Genomic DNA, 16,163 nt, shown 5'->3' with positions numbered 1-16,163 from the left:
GTTCTCCAGGGTCCCCGGAGGTAAAGGGACTGTGTGGGCTCGCAAGGATTCCCCATTCCCCCATCTCTTCCTCAGTAGGTCCTGCTCCCCACCCCTACCCTGTCCAAGGAGCAGAGAACGGGTGTGGCATAGAGTTGCATATTTTACTTTATTTTTATTAAATTAAAAGCTACAGTCTGGCAGCAATTCCAGAACAGGGTGAGGAGGCTCCTTATAGGGGCAGGGAAGAGCGAGGGAAAGACAGACTGACAGAGACAAACACAGGAGAGAAAGGATCCGTTAAGGTAGGATTACTGTTATCTTAACACACAGCTGGCTGGGGAGGCAGCTAATATCAGTCCAATGAAACAGTACAGTACTGAGGGGCTGGAGCTCAAGAGACCTCCATCCTTCCTACCCAGGTCCTTTCTCAGCTTAGTCACTGGAGCACAGTACATACCAGGAGAAGCCTAGGACACTGCAGGAGCAGGGGCGTAGAGTATGTACACGGAGTGCAGGGAGGGGAGCCTTGGAAACCAGCCTCTGCCAGAGGGGAGTGGCTCAAAGGGCACAGAAGCACTCGGCCAGTGGGGGGCAGGGGAAGGGGCTGTCCCTTTCCCCACTGAACTCCCACCCCAGTCAGACAAATCCCCTCGTGGGTGTGTGGGGGCAGAGAGAGAGGAGAAGAGAGGCTTCCGGTGGATCCTAGTGAAGAGGACAGCAGGGGCCGTGGCAAGAGGGATGTCCTTCAGTCATCTGTGATGCCCTTGGCTCTCAGCTCCTCTTGCACCCTGGTCAGGTAGGTGGGGTCCGGATACCCAAACCTGGGCAAAGAGAAACGAGGGTCAGAGTTAGCTGTTTGGACTCGCTCATTACTACCCACCCTCATTTCGAGAGACTCAGTAGAGGCCAAATTCAGACCCTTCCCCACTTCTCCAGAACCAAGGTAAGCTAGAGTCTGAGGGGTTTTTGTGTTTTGTTTTGTTTGGTAAACTGAACACATGAAGACCAGGATGAAAACAGAATGAGGAAGTGGTGGGTAGTCTTCTCCAGTTAGGAGACTCCCAGAAGAGAGGATAGAGAACTCCCCAAAGTAGAAATGGAAAGAAGGGGAGGAGGCAGGGGGAGGGAAATGAGGAGGAGTCGCACAGCTGGGGTCCCCCTGTGCAGCTGGTCTTGTGGTGGATGTCGTTCCAAGTGATGACATTGGGTCTCCCTGTAGTCATGGATGTCCCGATAGTGAAGGTGAGACGCTGGTCAAACGCCTTTCGGAACAGGGTCAGCACCTTGTTGCCCTCGGGGCAGTCCGGGAGGTAGGCCACCCGTGTGGTACCAGGATACCGAACTCCTGGGTTTGGGTGTTCAGCCTGAGAGGAAGGAGGCAGAGTGGGTGAAAAGCAGCTGGCGGTGGGTCTCAAAGGCCTGGGTACCAGGCAAGGATGGCTTTGGGGCCTGGCCAAGAAACCTGTTTCTGGACATGATTCTTACTATTAATCCCTCAGGTCTTAATTCAGGAGCAAATGGACTCTCAGAAGTGACAGAAATTACTTTCCAGATAATGCAGCAAAAATGTGACAAGAAAATTTATCTTTTGCCATTCCCTCCTCCTCTACCTAAAATACTAACGCTTCTTCTGCCACTGCCTCATGTCTCCATTTCTGTTTCTTCCTTTCAGAGTCTCCGTCCCTCTGTGAACCAGCAGTACATGACTCTGTCCAGCAGGAAGACATTTACCTTCAACTGTCACCAAGCTTTTATTGTCTCATAATTCAGAACACAGTAGCACCCCAGCTGTTAGGATGGCCAGGTCCCCTTCCTGTTGTGCCCGCCTGTACCTGGGTCACCAACTCCAGAGACGGTCCCTCGGTCAAGACTATGGATCATATCCTCACAAGTCAGGTTACGAGTGTTCAAGCCTTTCTGTCATACCTGGTTTTCAGGGTTTTGTTTTATTTCCTTGTTTGATTTGGTTTTGTTAGGGGCAGGGATTGAACTCAGGGCTCCCCATATGCTAGACATGTGCACTACCACTGAGCTACACTCTAGCCCTCATACTTAAGTTTTACATGTGCCTTTGGGTCATGATGATAAAAAAGCTGGCCCTCAAGGAGACACCCCCTCCCCAGCTCCAGAGCACCAATTCCTCAGGCATGCTGGGGGATAGCAGCAAGAGTTCACCATGTCTAACAACCTACTTCCCACATCACCTATTTCTTCTTACCCCCTGGACACCGGGCGGGAAGACATACTGGATGACAATGGTGCCGTACTTCTCATAGCTGGGTAGCAGGAGGGTGGCATCCTTGGAGACCAGCATCCGCCCATTCTGGGGCTGGTTGCCCACCAGCTGCCCATAGAATCGGCCACACATGGGGCAGGCTTTTTTCACCTGCAGGGCCCGCGTGATGCACCCCTCACAGAAAGAGTGCCGGCACTTCTCCAATGTCTTGGCATTCTGGATCTCCCCCAGGCAGATGGGGCAGGTGCTTTCCTGTTCTTCAGCCTCCTCCCGAAGACGAGGAGGAAGTGGAGGGGGCAGGGGAGGAGGAGGAGGGGGGAGCCCTCTTGCTCCTGGGGGCAGGAGTGGGGCTGCTCGAAGAGGAGGTGGACCTGGACGGTGCAGCTCAGGGTGCTCCCCACCACCCCCCAAAGCCAGGCAGCCCATGAGCTCCCCCTGCCTCTGAGCTTTCTTGAGCTCTTTCTCGGCCTCTTTCAGTAGCCCCTTGAGAGCCTTCCGGGCCAGGTAGAGCCCATTGGGAGGGGCTGGGGGAGGACCCTGTGGGGAAAGCTGGAGCACGTAGATGTCAGACGTCTCGCCATCTATGAGGATGGACACTCGGTGCTCCTCCCGAAGCCGGGCCAGCCGGGCTGGGGTCTCCTTGCTCAGGAAGTCCCACACAGGCTTGGAGACAGTCACTTTGTTCTTGCAGGTGCCTCCACAGGCTGCCATTCTGGACAGGACGAACGACACTGCCCCCAGGGTGAAAGGGACTCAGAGTGGGGAGTCCCCATCGGACACATATAAGTGCCTCCTACTTCAGGCTCCTCCCAAACCCCCGCATTACCTCCTGCTTTCCTCAAAGGCAACCCCCAACACCTCCTGCAAACTGGTTTTCTACCTCCCCTACTCTCCCATAGTCCCAGCACCTGCTGGGGGGCAAGCCTTTCCATTGTCAGCATTATCTAAGCCAAGTACCAACCTTGCTTGCTCCTTTCATTTCTCCCCTTCCCCACAACAACCTGTCCCTTCCCTTTCCCCCTCGGCTCTTCAAACAGGGACAGAGACTTCCCACCCTCCCTTTCTGCTCACTTTGATCCGGAAGAGCTTAGAATTGGCATGCAGGCACACTCCTTTTCCCTGCTACTTGGAGATTGTGTGGCCTAGAGGATGAGAAAGAAAAGGAAGGAAGAAACTATGTCTCTGACCCCCACAGGCTCCCACTCAGGAGCCCTTGAAACAGGCAAGAACCTGGAGTAGGGCTCCAAGGCATGGGATCCCTTGGAACATGGGAGGAACACGAACTGAGGTTCTCTTGGGGTGCAGGTACCTGAAAGGACCATGGAAGATGGTGCCAGAAGTCTCTCCACTTCCACTTTCAGCTGACCAGAGCTGGGGACCAGGAAGGTAAAGACTTAATGATAGTATTTCCTCAGTCAACCCAGAAACAAAACACTTCTGTGTCCTCGCCTCCCTGCAGAAGGCCATGCAGAATCACTCAGGGTACTTCAGCAGGTTAACTCCCTTTTCCCCCAGTGCAGAGAGAGACATAGTCTAGGTGCAGATAATAGCCCTCGGGGTGAAGGTCGTAGTTGCCTCCTCCCTCAGATTACAATGACAGAAATATTTCCTACGCTCCTCGGCTCATGTCTTTACTCTGCATTCTCAATTCAAGTCCCTGTTGTTGATGGGGACCTTTCCTTGAGAGCCGAAGTCTGTTAGCGATGCCAGCAAAGTGACAGCGGTCCCTGCAATAACAAGTTCTCACTGTCACCTTTAAACCCAGTGCTGTTGTCAGCTCCTGGGTCTGCATTTAGGAGGGGCGGGTCTCAAGCAGGAGCTCAGCTAGAGGGACCCCACGCTTCCCCAAGTCCTGTCACATTCAGCTCCGGGGCTGTTCCCACAACACAAAGTGCAGCTCAATTAGGAAGAGGGGCCATTAACGTGACCTCAATTCCTTGACTCATCCAAAGAAGAAGCCGCTGTCCGTTTGTGCCTCCATCCTAGGGCCCTTAAGAGGAAACCCTAGAATCCCAGCCCGCATGGTCTGAGCACGATGAAATGCCCCCACCCCAGCAGAGAGGACCCAGGATCTAGGTGTCCTAGCTCCAAAAACCCTGCTGGCACAGCACAGGGAGGCGGGGCCACAGTTCAGTCTGGTCTAGCATTCCTCTGGGGCAAACCAGGCCGGACACGAGACCCGTCTCTCCCGCCAGACAGCGGCCACCAGCAGGGACGGCGAGGAAGGGCAAGGGTCCCCTGGGGGTGTCCACCGAGGCACCCCCGCCCTTCTCCCCCAGGCCTGCCCCCAGACCCATCCAACCCGAAACCGACTCCCGCATTCCTACTCGAGGAAGCCCCGAGTCCCCGCGCTGGGTGAGGGCGTGTGTCCACCCGACTGCGGCCCTCCGAACCCCCGAATGGAGGCCGGGGCTGGAGGTGCCGGCAGGACGATGGGCCCAGCCCCGGCGCCGCCCGCTCCCGGCGCCGCGCGCGCCCGGGGGTCGAAGGCGGAGGAGGGGGCGGAGGGAAGCGGGGGGCTTGTGCGGCTGCGGGCCGGGCTTGGGGGGCACGCGGTGGGTGTGGGGGCGCCGGGCTCACCTACCTCCCGTCAGCGCCGCCATTGCGGGTCACATGACTGAGGCTGTTGCTGGGATGACGGTCCGGGCCTTAGCAACAAGGGGCGGGGGAAGACCCCGAGAGGGTGGAAGGGGATGCCGGGGTGCAGGCTGAGCGAGAGGAGGGAGGATAGCACCCTCTCCCCTTGGCGGGTGATAGTTACCGTTTCCTTTGACCCCTCCTGCCCGGGAGCCCCTGCCTCTCTGCCCCAGAACAAAAATGGAGGCGCAGATCCAGTCTTCGGAGGGAGGGGTGGCGTCATGTAACCGAGGGTAGGAGGTTAAATCCCTGAGAAACGCCACTCTTTTGGCGTCCCCCCCTCCCGGAGGAGCCCTCTCCCCTTTCCTTTCCCAGTCAGCTGCGTGGCACCTCTGGGAACTGGAGCGGTGCCGGCGGGTGTATGGATTTGGAGGGGAGGGCGATCTGTTAGCGCTTTAGAGGAAAGATGTTGGATGGGAAGAGTTTTAGTAAAAAGAAAACATTGGTACTACACAATAAACCCTGTGACTAAACTATTTCCATCCCTCCCTCAACTCTGCCTCCTTCTAGAGCGTTACCTCCGGTGACCCCCCACAGCCTGTTGCCAGATGGGGACTGGTGACTAGTTTTCCACAAATAGGGACACAGGTTGGTGCAAAATGCGAAGTGAACAGTTTCTTAATTTAAAAAAAAATGGCTTGGGGTGGTGTTGGTGTCAAGTACGTGGCTCAAATAGAGTTAAAAATTCCCAAAGAAAAAATCCTCTGCTCAGCTCCGCTTCCCAGCAGAACAGTCTCCGCCTCCTGCAACTCGCTTCCCTGGGGCCACATCAAGCCAGGTTTTTCCACCAGCCAAAAGACCTCAGCCTAGACGTACTGAATCTCCCAGACCAGCAACAACCACGTCATCCACCCTTCCATCCCCTCCCCCCTGAACTAGAGCACTGGTCACTCCTTCACTTTCCCAGGACCCTGCCGTACTCTCCCTGCCCTCTAAGTACACAGCTTTCCCAGGAAGCCTGGGTGAGCAGAGAATTCCTTCCCAAACAGCTGGTACGAAGTTAGGAGGTGGAGTAATCAGAGCCCTGGGGAAGAGAGCCGCACCATCTCCATCCTAGAAACCATTCCTTCTCAATCACCACGAAGTCGAGGAATGTGTCTCACTCCCGTGTCTCCACTCCTCCACAACCACTTAGAAACCTCCCACAAACCCAGGAGCCCAATAAGACCTTAAAGACCAATACTTTATTTTTTGGGTTTTTTTGTTTGTTTTTGGGTTTTTTTTTTTTTTTTTTTTTCAAGACAAGGTTTCTCTGTAGCTTTGGGGCCTGTCCTCTTGTAGACCAGGCTGGCCTCGAACTCACAGAGATCCACCTGCCTTCTGCCTCCTGAGTGCTGGGATTAAAGACGTGTGCCAACCAACCCATGGCCATTCCTCAGCGTTTTCAAAGGGGAAAAAAAAATCTGTGAATGATTAGGATTGAATAATTTATTTTATTGTGATATTGGGAGTAAATAGATATTTTATTAATAAAATAAAAATGATGGAAAACAAGCAATAAATGAAGATGACCACACTGCCCATAATACACAACCTCAAGGTTAGAGAATCCAGTTCTAAAGAACGGCTGCTGGTGTCACAGGGCTTTATTGCATCGACAGGGGAAAGGGTGACTGTGGGCTGGAAGAGGTCCAGCAGGTAGGTCCCTCCCACCCGACTGAGCATTCCTTTTGCTGCCTACTTTGGTGTAAAGGAGAAAGGGGAGATTCTCCCTGAGGACCTTCATGGCTTATGAGACTGACTGGTCAGGCCAGCTACACAGCACTGTCCACCCCTACCCCCACCCCCAGAGTGTGGAGGTCTGTCTTGGTTCCCGAAGGCTCTGGGCAGAGACAAAGACAATCTAATCATCTTTTTTCCCCAAGACAGTCTCCTGTATCCTTGGCTGGCCTCAGCCGTGCTATGCTATTGAGGATGACCTTGAATACCTGATCCCCCTTGCCTTCACCTCCCAGTGCTAAGATTATAGGTGTGCACCACCACACCTGGTTTACGAGGCTGGGGATGGAACCCAGAGCTTTGTACATGCTAGGCAAGCACTCTACCGACTGAGTTATAATCTCCAGTGCTCAAACCCATATATATTTTTTTTTGAGTTTTCCTGAGACCATGTCTCACTCTGTAGCCCAGGCTGCCCACGCTAGCCTTGAACTCTCACTAACTCTGCCACAGCCTCCTGAGTGCTGGGTTGTACAGGCACGAGCTGCCATGCCGAAGCTCCTCTCCATTCTGAGGATATCACGCATTAACTCAGCTATCTTTGGAAGGGACTGGGTGATTGAGTTATGGCTCTGACTCCTCTCTGGGGGTGGGAAGTGAAGATGACAAAGAGGCCATCTGTCCCCTGGGAGACACATTAGCAGTGAAAGATGGGGCAGAAGGGAACAGAATAACAAATCCAACTAGAGAGAGTGTTTGAGAAGAGGGGACAAAGTGTGCTAGGTACCTATGTCCAGGGTCTGGGGATGCTCCCATACTCAAGAGGTTTAACCTCTTGAAATTATGGAAATTCCCACATGGAGCTAGAAAGGGACCTTGGGAGTAACTGGACAGGAAGAAGGAAAACTTAAATAGGGAATGAACCTTGCACTGTGACCTGTCCGCCCAGCCTCCGATGCCCCCCCTCCGAAGGCTCCACCCCCAGAGAAGGTGCAAGGTTCCTGGAGGTGCAGCAGCAGAGGCCCCACACCTGCCCCTAGGCTTGGGCACTGCTGGCCACGTACATGGGTACAGGTCAAAGTGGGGTGGGGTGGAGGAAGAGAATGGGCAGCAGTCAGTGATGACAGGGACCTTCTCCATTCTCTGTATAGTCACAAAAGTCCACTTAGGTCCTGCCTCTGTGAGGTGCCAGCCTGCTGACCACTGCCCACCTCACCTTCAGGCCAGGTTGTCCATGTGTGAATGCCTGCACCCACATCTGAAGTTTCCTGAAAGCCCTCCATTCTGGGGCCTACAGGAAGGAAGCATGCCACAAAGAGCCCTATAAAGGTATCAGCAAAATCCAGACATTCAATTTCTTCCACACAGCAAAGTGCGTCTGGGGTAGTTGCTTGAGTCACGTCCACTGTCCAGTCAGGTCCCGAGGATGGCAAACAACCCCTACCCCCAGCTCCTCCTATTTCATAGAAACAAGATACTTTTCAAAGATCAAGGCACTTAGGAGAGTCACAACAACACTCTAATGAAGCAAGAGGACTTATGGGAGCAGGGAGAGCGGGCAGGAAAGCAGGTAAGGGAGAAAGGAGAGTGTGCTTCTCGGGCAGGAAAAGCCTATCCGCCAAGATGGAATGATGTGGATGGAAGGAGCCTGCAGCCTGAATTTAGCAAAGAAGAGAAGGAGTAGTAGCCAAATTCAGTCCCCCAAGACTCTCAGAACCCACCACCTTCAACATAAAGCAGCAATCACCATGGAGTCAGGCAGGCTCTTAGGCAAAGATGTTGGCAATAAAATCCAGGAATCGCTTAGCATACTGCTCAGGATGGACAGTCGAGATCTCTGCCCCCGCCTGTGAGAAGAAATAAAGAACAATATGTGAGGTGCCGGCCACCTTCCCCACTTCCGTCCTCCCTCAGCTGCTGCTCTGACACCAGAGGCTCTCTTTCCAGAGTCAGGCCAAGAAAGGAAAGGCTTAGGGGAACTCTCACCCCATGCTTGACAGTTTTGGCTGCATGAGCCGCTTTCTTCTTGGCATCATACTGTGTTAGAATGTCAATGAGACCCATGAAATACACCTCCTTCTGGGGGGCCCCTGGGGAGAGAGAAGCAATAAAGACAGGGGTCAATGAGACCTATGAAATACACCTCCTTCTGGGGGGCCTGGGGAGAGAGAAGCAATGAAGACAGGGCACAGACAGTCCAATTCCTTTCCCCCTGGAGCCAGTTTTGTTGTGAAAAGCTAATCAGCTTCTCCATCCACCACCCTGGTCTCTGTCCCCCAAGGACTCCCACCACCCCCTTAACATTTCCAGGGTCTCTCTCACCCTCAGCACTCCGGATGGCATAGACATCGATGAAGGACTCAAACTCTCCTGGGCCCAGGGGCCGGTGGGAATGGATGTAGCCTCCAATGCCCTCGGGGGAGGTGCCATAGGAGCCCACCAGAGCAGGAGGTCCAGCCAGGTTACAGTCTCCATCCCACTCTGACTCGTCCTCCCGTGCAGGCCCCTCCTCCTCTGGCTCAGAGCCCCGGATGATGTCGTGGATGCCCAGCAGAAGGCTGTAGTCCATGATCTTCAGCTGCACTAGAAACTGAGACCCACGAACCGATCAGAAACCCCAGATTTCCCACCCAGCTCCAGCTACCACCCACGTGTGTCCTTCCTTGGATTTCTGGGCCCCCCTGGGAAAGGAGCGTACAAAGTGAGGTCACGGAACACCACCACGAATTCGTGCCCCATCCCACTCACTGCCCCACCACTAGGGATTTTTCCTATTTCATCTGCAACCTTCCATTCAGAGAACCTTGTACTATGAATGGAAGACAAAAACAATAGGCATTTCTTCTTCTTTTACTAAGTAAGGCACTTGGAAGCACCCCAATCCTTACCTCCACATCACGCTTCAGCTTCTCCAGAAATACTTTCTTCTCTTCTTCACCAATATACACCTTCTGGTTCTTGTTGAGGAAGTCCATATCCTTAAGAGTAGGCAGTTCTTTAACCTAGAAGAGAGAGTATACCCCTTACCCAAGGTCTCAGAGAACCCTGCCCCACCCAGGACTCTCTCGCTCAGAGGCTTAGCCTGGACTCCTCCATCACGCCCACCACTATCTGCTCATGGCCTGCAGTCAATACCCTCCAGACTGACTTTTCTTCCTCCTTCTTCAGTAAAGACAGCTCAGAGGGAGATGAGCATTTTGCCCTTCACACCTGGTACCCCCATCCCTGAACCTTCAACACAGAATAAGCAATGTTAGCTGTGAGCCACCCCTGCTGCTCCCCGGATCAGTAGTTCAGTATCTCTTTTCCTTCCAGCAGTTTAAGGTAAGAACAAACAGCTGGCAACCTGTATTCATCAGGAGAACTGCCTCTTTATCTGACCCACCCCTATCCAGTGTCACCTACACAGAATATTACCTTTTCCTTATCGCTGGCTTCCCGGGACACTAGCGAGCCCTGAGGAGAGAGAGACCACAGACTTAGAATAACTAACAGGGATAGCCAGAAGCCCGGTCCATCCCTAAGGTGAGCAGTCAAATCTATGTCACTCCTTTAGCAGCAGTCACCCAGTGCCCTCCCAACTCTTCCCGCATTTTCAGGCCAAGAGTAGCCTTTCCTTTAGCCCAGGTTATCCTGTTCTTACCTTGAGGTCATACTTCCTGTGCACAGGAAGACGATGACTAAACATATTTCGCATGACAAGCATGTAGCTGTCCTCATTTTCTACACTGACTCGGTACATGCCCAGGAACTGGGGCAGAAGCGTGTTGCCATGACACTTCACTATGTACTAGGGAAGAAAACGAGAGGAAGGAGTAAGGACAGATGCTGGGACACACAAACAGCTCAGGGACAGGAATCTAAGCACGGCAGCTCCCTAAAAATGGTCCTGGTCACCCAGCCTCCGAAGCCCTGCCTGATTTCTTCTATTTACAATTCTCTCGTAATTTTAAAGCACATTTCACCTCTGCTGTTCCTTTGCTGTCAGACACGAGTCTCAGGGCTGGGGTGGGTCTGTCTCCAGCTTCTGAGCATTATGATTATGGGAATGAGCCGCTTTGCCTGGTTACCTTTATCATTTTTCATGAGGAAGGTAGACATTGTTACTTTTTTTTCTCAAGATTTACCACTTTTGGGAGATTCTTTTTTAATAACTCATTTAAATTTGTTTTATGTGCATTGGTGTGAAGGTGTCAGATCTCCTGGAGCTGGAGTTACAGACAGCTGTAAGCTGCCATGTGGGTGCTGAGAATTGAACCCAGGTCCTCTGGGAGAACAGCTAAGTGCTCTTGACTGCTGAGCTGTCTCTCCAGCCCCCCAGGTACTGTTATTCTTATTTTAGACTCTGTGCAAGTGTCACAAAACCAGAATTAAACTTAGATTACTGATGAAATGATTTTATCTAAACCAATGCTTCTTGGTGGGCTAGGTTCCTATTAACATGTCTACAAGGAGTCTTGCAATTAATTTGGATTTTTTTTAAATAAACACTTTTTATTTTTATTTTTTGGTTTTTTGAAATACGGTTTCAATACCCTGGCTGTTTTGGAACTTGCTGTGTAGATCAAGCTGGCCTCAAACTCACAGACTTGCTTTGAACTCAAAAACGCTGAGATTAGCTGGGCGGTGGTGGCGCATGCCTTTAATCCCAGCACTCAGGAGGCAGAGGCAAGCGGATCTCTTTGAGTTCGAGGCCAGCCTGGCCTACAGGAACTAGTTCCAGGAAAGGCTCCAAACCTACAGAGAAACCCTGTCTTGAAAAAACCAAAAAGGAAAATAAAAGATGCTGAGATTAAAGGCACACGCCATCACATGCTTTACTTTTCTATTTCTGTGTCTGCGTGAATGCCCCAGGAGGCCAAGATACCCCTTGAAACTAGAGTTACAGACAGCTGTGAGCCACTTGCCATCACCAGAGTTCAGATGCTCTGGGGGAACAGGAAGTGCTCTTCCCCAGTGAGCCATCTCTTCAGAACATTTTTGTTTTGTTTCCTAAGTCAAGTCAGATGTCACCAGGCTGGCCTCAAGTAAGCTGACCTTAAACACTTGGGGTGAAGAGATGGATCTTCAAGAGGACCAGGGTTCAATTCCCAGCACCCACATGGTGGCTCACAATCACCTGTAAGACCCCTATAAGGTTCCAGGGGATCAAAAGGTCTTTTATGGCCTCTTTAGGCATCAGGTATATATTTGGTACACAAATATACATGGGAGCAAAACACCCGTACACATAAGATACAACAATAAATTATTAGTAATTGTTAAATTACTAAACTGAAATAAGCACTTGGTCCTCCCCTCTCTGGTGTGGGAAGTCCTTTTGTGTATGTGTTGCTTTTATTGGTTAACAGAGAAGCTGCTTTCGGCCAATGGCTTAACAGAATATAGCCAGGCTGGAAGAGATATATATAGAGAGAGAGTAGGCAGAGTTAGAGAGAAGCCATGTAGCTCTGGACAGAACTTTACCTGTACCACAGCCACATGGTGATATACAGATTAATAGAAGTGGATTAATTAATTTATAAGAGCTAGCTAGCAATATGCTTAAGTGATTGACAAGCAGTGATTTAAATAATATACTTTCTGTGTGATTATTTTGAGTCAGGGAAGTTGGGAAACTAACAAGCGGTTTGCAATTTGAATTCTTTAGATTTTCTTTCTGACACAGGGTCTCAGGTAGCCCAGGCTGGTCTCAAACTTACTATATAGCCAAGGATAACCTTGAAATTCTGAAGCTCCCGCCTCCACCTCCTGAATGCCAGGATGACAGGCATGTGCCACTCTGCCTGGTTTATATGGTGCTGGTTTTTGTGCACACCAGGCAAGCGCTACACCAGATAAACTACATTTCCAGCCCACAGTTTAAATTCGTCATCTGGGTTTGGTGCTACATGTCTGCAATTCCAGAATGTGGGGGGTTGAGGAGAGAGGGGTATAAATTCAAGGCCATCCTGAAAACCCATCTCAATAGAAGAGAAGCTGTACTTCAGGGCCAGAAGTATAGCTGAGTGGTACAGTACCTGATTCTGTGTTTGTCCCCTAGTTAAAGCACACTTCTTGGGCTGGAGCTAGAGCTCGGCCAGCAGAGGGCTCGTGTGGTGCTCACATCCTACAGTTCCAGCAACGGAGGTGGAATCCAGAGGATCAGTGTCATCCTCAGCTACACGGTTCAGAGCCACCCTGGGGAACATGGGACCCTGTCTCAAACTAAACAAAACCTCTCTCTGCCTTAAAAGATAACCTTGGAAAAGCAACCAACAGAGAGCTGCAGGGGTGGCTCAGCAATGAGGAGCACTGGCTGTTCTTCCGGAGGACCCAGGTTCGATTCCCAGAACCCACATGGTCAGAACTCCAGTTCTGTAACGGTCTTTAACTCCAGTTCCAGGGGATCTGATATGATCTACTCTTCTGGCCTCCAAGGGCAGCAGGCACACATGTGGGTACACAGACATATAAGCAGGCAAAACACCCGTACACAAAATTTGTGTTTGGTTTTGGTTTTTCAAGACAGGGCTTCTCTGTAGCTTTGGAGCCTGTCCTGGAACTAGCTCTTGTAGACCAGGCTGGTCTCGAACTCACAGAGATCCACCTGCCTCCTGAGTGCTGGGATTAAAGGCACGCGCCACCAATACCTGTGTCACAAAAAATTTTTATTTAAAAAAATCAGAAGCAATAAATAAGCCCTTATTCATGGAAATACCCTAAATTGCTAAAATCCAATTCAACCCTCAACTCCTCGACTATCTGCTCTGGTGGGGATTATTCCAGCTGTGCACCCGATCCTCAGCCTCTCCTTTGCCCTCTCTCCTCTGGAGGCCTCCTGTCCTTAAATCCTTTCTGGATGTACTCGGGGCATTAATAATCCACACTGCCCACCCACACTTTAAATCCACAGTGCCCACCCCCACTTAATCTCCTTCTTGGGCACTTTGTCCCTTAAAATTTGTATTTTATTTTATATTTATGTATTTTTGGTTTCTATTTATTTGTTTGTTTGTTTGTTTTGTGTAGAGTATTCTCAGAATTCTGTCTGCATGTACGCCTGCAGGCCATAAGAGGGCACCAGATCTCATTACATATGGTTGTGTGCCACCATGTGGTTGATGGGAATTGAACTCAGGACCTTTGGAAGAGCAGGCAGTGCTCTTAACCACTGAGCCATCTCTCCAGCCCGTATTTTTGTTTTTTTGAGACAGGATTTCTCTGTGTAAAAGCTCTGGCTGGAACTCACTCTGTACACCAGGCTGGCTTCGAACTCTCAGAGATCCGCCTGCCTCTGCTTCCTGAGTGCTGGAATCAAAGGTGTGTGCCACCTCACCTGGAGAAAATTTGTATTTTTTAGAAAGATTTTATTTTTATTTATTTGTGTGTGTATTCTTCCCTTCAAAACCATAGTGATATTAAGTGGTGATGAATGGTTTTAATGAGCACGTACTTACGTAGAGCCCCTAAAATGACACCCCTAGTCTATTCTCAACTCACAGCCTAGTAGTCATCTCATGGACATCTGAAATCAGGATGAACTGCATAAGCCACATCCAAACCCACACTATCTTCCCCAGAAGCCTGCTCCTTTCTCTGTTTCCCATTGTTGACAACAGGTGGTGCTGAGCATGGAGGCTCCTTTGCCTTGAGTCCCAGCGTCCTCACGGGTCTCCCATGGCCCTGCATTCTCTTCCTTGAGTCCCAGCGTCCTCACGGGTCTCCCATGGCCCTGCATTCTCTTCCTTGAGTCCCAGCGTCCTCACGGGTCTCCCATGGCCCTGCATTCTCTTCCTTGAGTCCCAGCGTCCTCACGGGTCTCCCATGGCCCTGCATTCTCCTACAGACGCTCCTCACTCTCTTCTCCCACTAAAATCAACACCTCCACTCTCAGTGCCCCCCAGTCTACCCTTATATGTTGTCAGAGGGACATTCTAGACGTCTTCTCTCTCTCTTCTTCTGTCTACGGTACTGAGGACAGAACATAGGCCTCACATATGCTAGGTGTGAGCTGCACACCCAGCCCTTCATTTCTAAACACTAGACATCCCAGTTCCCAGAAAACTACCTTCAGATAAAGCCCGAATTTCTCTGTGACTTACAGGCCCTTCCATAGTTTGGCTCTAGTTTAATTTTCCTAACATCACACATGGCAGCCGCACTAGGATTCCCACAGTTTCCTAGCACTGAACACTTCCACAGTTCTGTGCTTTAACAAATATACCCCCTTGCCTAGAGTGTCCTCTGCCACCTTGTCCAGTAGCTAACCTCTACTTCTAGTCAACTCAAACCGGCATTGGGGTTGGCACCACGGCTCTGCAGCTACAAATGCTTTTGCCTAAGCCTGCCAGCTTGAACTCAATCCCTGGAGCCCAGATAATAAATGGAGAAAGCCAACTCCCTGAGCTATCTGACCTCCATAAGCACACTGTGGCATGTGTGCAGCCCTAGTAAATAATCAAATGTAAAACACACATATATTTTATCCAGACAGGGTTTCTCTGTAGCCCTGGCTATCCACAGACCAGGATGGCCTTGCACTCAAAGATCCGCCTACCTCTACCTCCCAAGTGCTGGGATTAAGGGTGTGTGGCACCACACTCAGGTTAAAAATAAAAAGTTTAATTAAAAAAGTATCAGGGACTAGAGCAATGGCTCAGCAGTTAAGAGCACTGGCTGCTCTTGCAGAGGACCTGGGCTGATTCTGAGCACCTAAATGAGTTCCAGGAGATCTGACACCCTCTTCAGGCCTCAGGCACATACACACACATACATGCAGGCAAAACATCCATAAGCATAAACTAATAATAAACTGAAAAAAGAATCAATCCCTGGGGGCCAGTGAGGTGGCTCAGTGGGTACAAGCATGATAACGTGGGTTTGGTCTCTGGAGCCCACATGGTGGAAGGAAGGATGGCCAATTCTAAAAAGTTGTCCTCTGACCTCCAAGCTCATGTACAAAAAATAAACAAAGAAACGATGGCTTCAGATGATGGGCGCCAAATGGGAAGGGACACATCATGTTTTCTCTAAATCAAACACAAGCAGGCAGGAAAAGGCCCTAGTAGTGTTTCTGCAACTCTTAAGTTTTCACAAAGAAGATCCAGCGCTTCTGGAGGAGATGCACAGCTTGCAGGGAGGAGGAGGAAGGGGGGAGAGGCTGACCTGGTGGTAGTTGGACAGGTTGCTGTGCATGTCCGCGATGTCCTCGCTGGACACCTCTTTGATGACTAGCGTGCGGTCATAGGAGATCAGAAATCGACCATCACTGCCTTCGCTTTCGCTCGGGGGGCTGCGAGTAAGGGACACCTAGAGACAAAGAATGGCTATAAGCACGTGCACTTCCCACTTTCTAGAAGACAGGAGGATAATGGCCAAACAACTGCTTCTCAGAGTGGGATGAAACTCTGCAGTAGCGCCTGTCGTGATGGTTCCCAAGCCTGACGACCTGAATTAAACCCCCAGGGCCCACAGGGTGTAAGAACACAACTACTTCCAGAAAGGTTTCCTCCGATTCCCACAAACACACATTCACTAAAGCCACCTGTACCCACAATAAATCACTAAAATGCAAGAAATCCAGGGGAAGAGATTCAGCAGGCATTCTTAACTGTGTTACCACACATGACTGAATGAAACCGAATGTAAAACTCTAAATGTATATATA

At 50.8% G+C, this 16,163-nt stretch overlaps 2 protein-coding genes across 12 annotated transcripts in view; both read right to left on the bottom strand.

Annotated features, from left to right (window-relative positions):
• Positions 1-129: 129 nt before the first annotated feature.
• Dtx3 (deltex E3 ubiquitin ligase 3) lies at positions 130-4,949 on the bottom strand. Of its 8 annotated transcripts, XM_050163845.1 has the most exons (6): positions 4,803-4,936; positions 3,832-3,945; positions 3,528-3,589; positions 3,290-3,360; positions 2,201-2,930; positions 130-1,346 (listed from the first exon to the last, which is right to left on the bottom strand). In XM_050163845.1, exons 4-6 carry the CDS (start codon positions 3,316-3,318, stop codon positions 879-881), a joined length of 1,227 nt encoding a protein of 408 aa, XP_050019802.1. In that variant the 5' UTR covers positions 3,319-3,360; positions 3,528-3,589; positions 3,832-3,945; positions 4,803-4,936; the 3' UTR covers positions 130-878. The 8 variants fall into 8 exon arrangements, with proteins under 8 accessions (XP_050019802.1, XP_050019805.1, XP_050019800.1 ...); XM_050163848.1 differs by lacking the exon at positions 3,832-3,945 and having other exon boundaries at positions 2,201-2,949; positions 4,803-4,949; XM_050163843.1 differs by lacking the exon at positions 3,832-3,945 and having other exon boundaries at positions 4,803-4,949.
• A 1,319-nt stretch (positions 4,950-6,268) lies between these two features.
• The window catches only part of Pip4k2c (phosphatidylinositol-5-phosphate 4-kinase type 2 gamma), a 14,974-nt gene continuing 5,079 nt past the window's right edge, over positions 6,269-16,163 (bottom strand). For 2 of the 4 annotated variants that reach the window (XM_050163839.1, XM_050163842.1), the window contains exons 4-10: positions 15,662-15,805; positions 10,158-10,304; positions 9,932-9,970; positions 9,403-9,516; positions 8,837-9,104; positions 8,501-8,604; positions 6,269-8,361 (exon numbers count right to left, since the gene is read on the bottom strand). In XM_050163839.1, coding sequence (XP_050019796.1) covers positions 8,281-8,361; positions 8,501-8,604; positions 8,837-9,104; positions 9,403-9,516; positions 9,932-9,970; positions 10,158-10,304; positions 15,662-15,805 — 897 coding nt within the window. In that variant the 3' untranslated portion in view covers positions 6,269-8,280. The remainder of the gene's footprint in view (positions 8,362-8,500; positions 8,605-8,836; positions 9,105-9,402; positions 9,517-9,931; positions 9,971-10,157; positions 10,305-15,661; positions 15,806-16,163) is intronic. The other 2 variants (XM_050163840.1, XM_050163841.1) reach the window with 2 other exon arrangements.

This window comes from Alexandromys fortis, unplaced genomic scaffold (assembly GCF_014885135.2).
Source record: "Alexandromys fortis isolate MF-2015 unplaced genomic scaffold, M_Fortis_MF-2015_v1.1 scaffold_125, whole genome shotgun sequence".
Classification (NCBI taxonomy): Eukaryota; Metazoa; Chordata; class Mammalia; order Rodentia; family Cricetidae; genus Alexandromys; species Alexandromys fortis.
This window is presented reverse-complemented; position numbering and strand designations above follow the sequence as displayed.

Coding starts and splice junctions, on each gene's coding strand:
- Dtx3 (XM_050163843.1), bottom strand. CDS start 3,318: ATGCCAATTCTAAGCTCTTCCGGATCAAA. Junction 2,931..3,289: donor CTAAGCTCTTCCGGATCAAA/GTGAGCAGAAAG, acceptor CGTCCTGTCCAG/AATGGCAGCCTGTGGAGGCA. Junction 1,347..2,200: donor TCCCGCCCGGTGTCCAGGGG/GTAAGAAGAAAT, acceptor CCTTCCTCTCAG/GCTGAACACCCAAACCCAGG.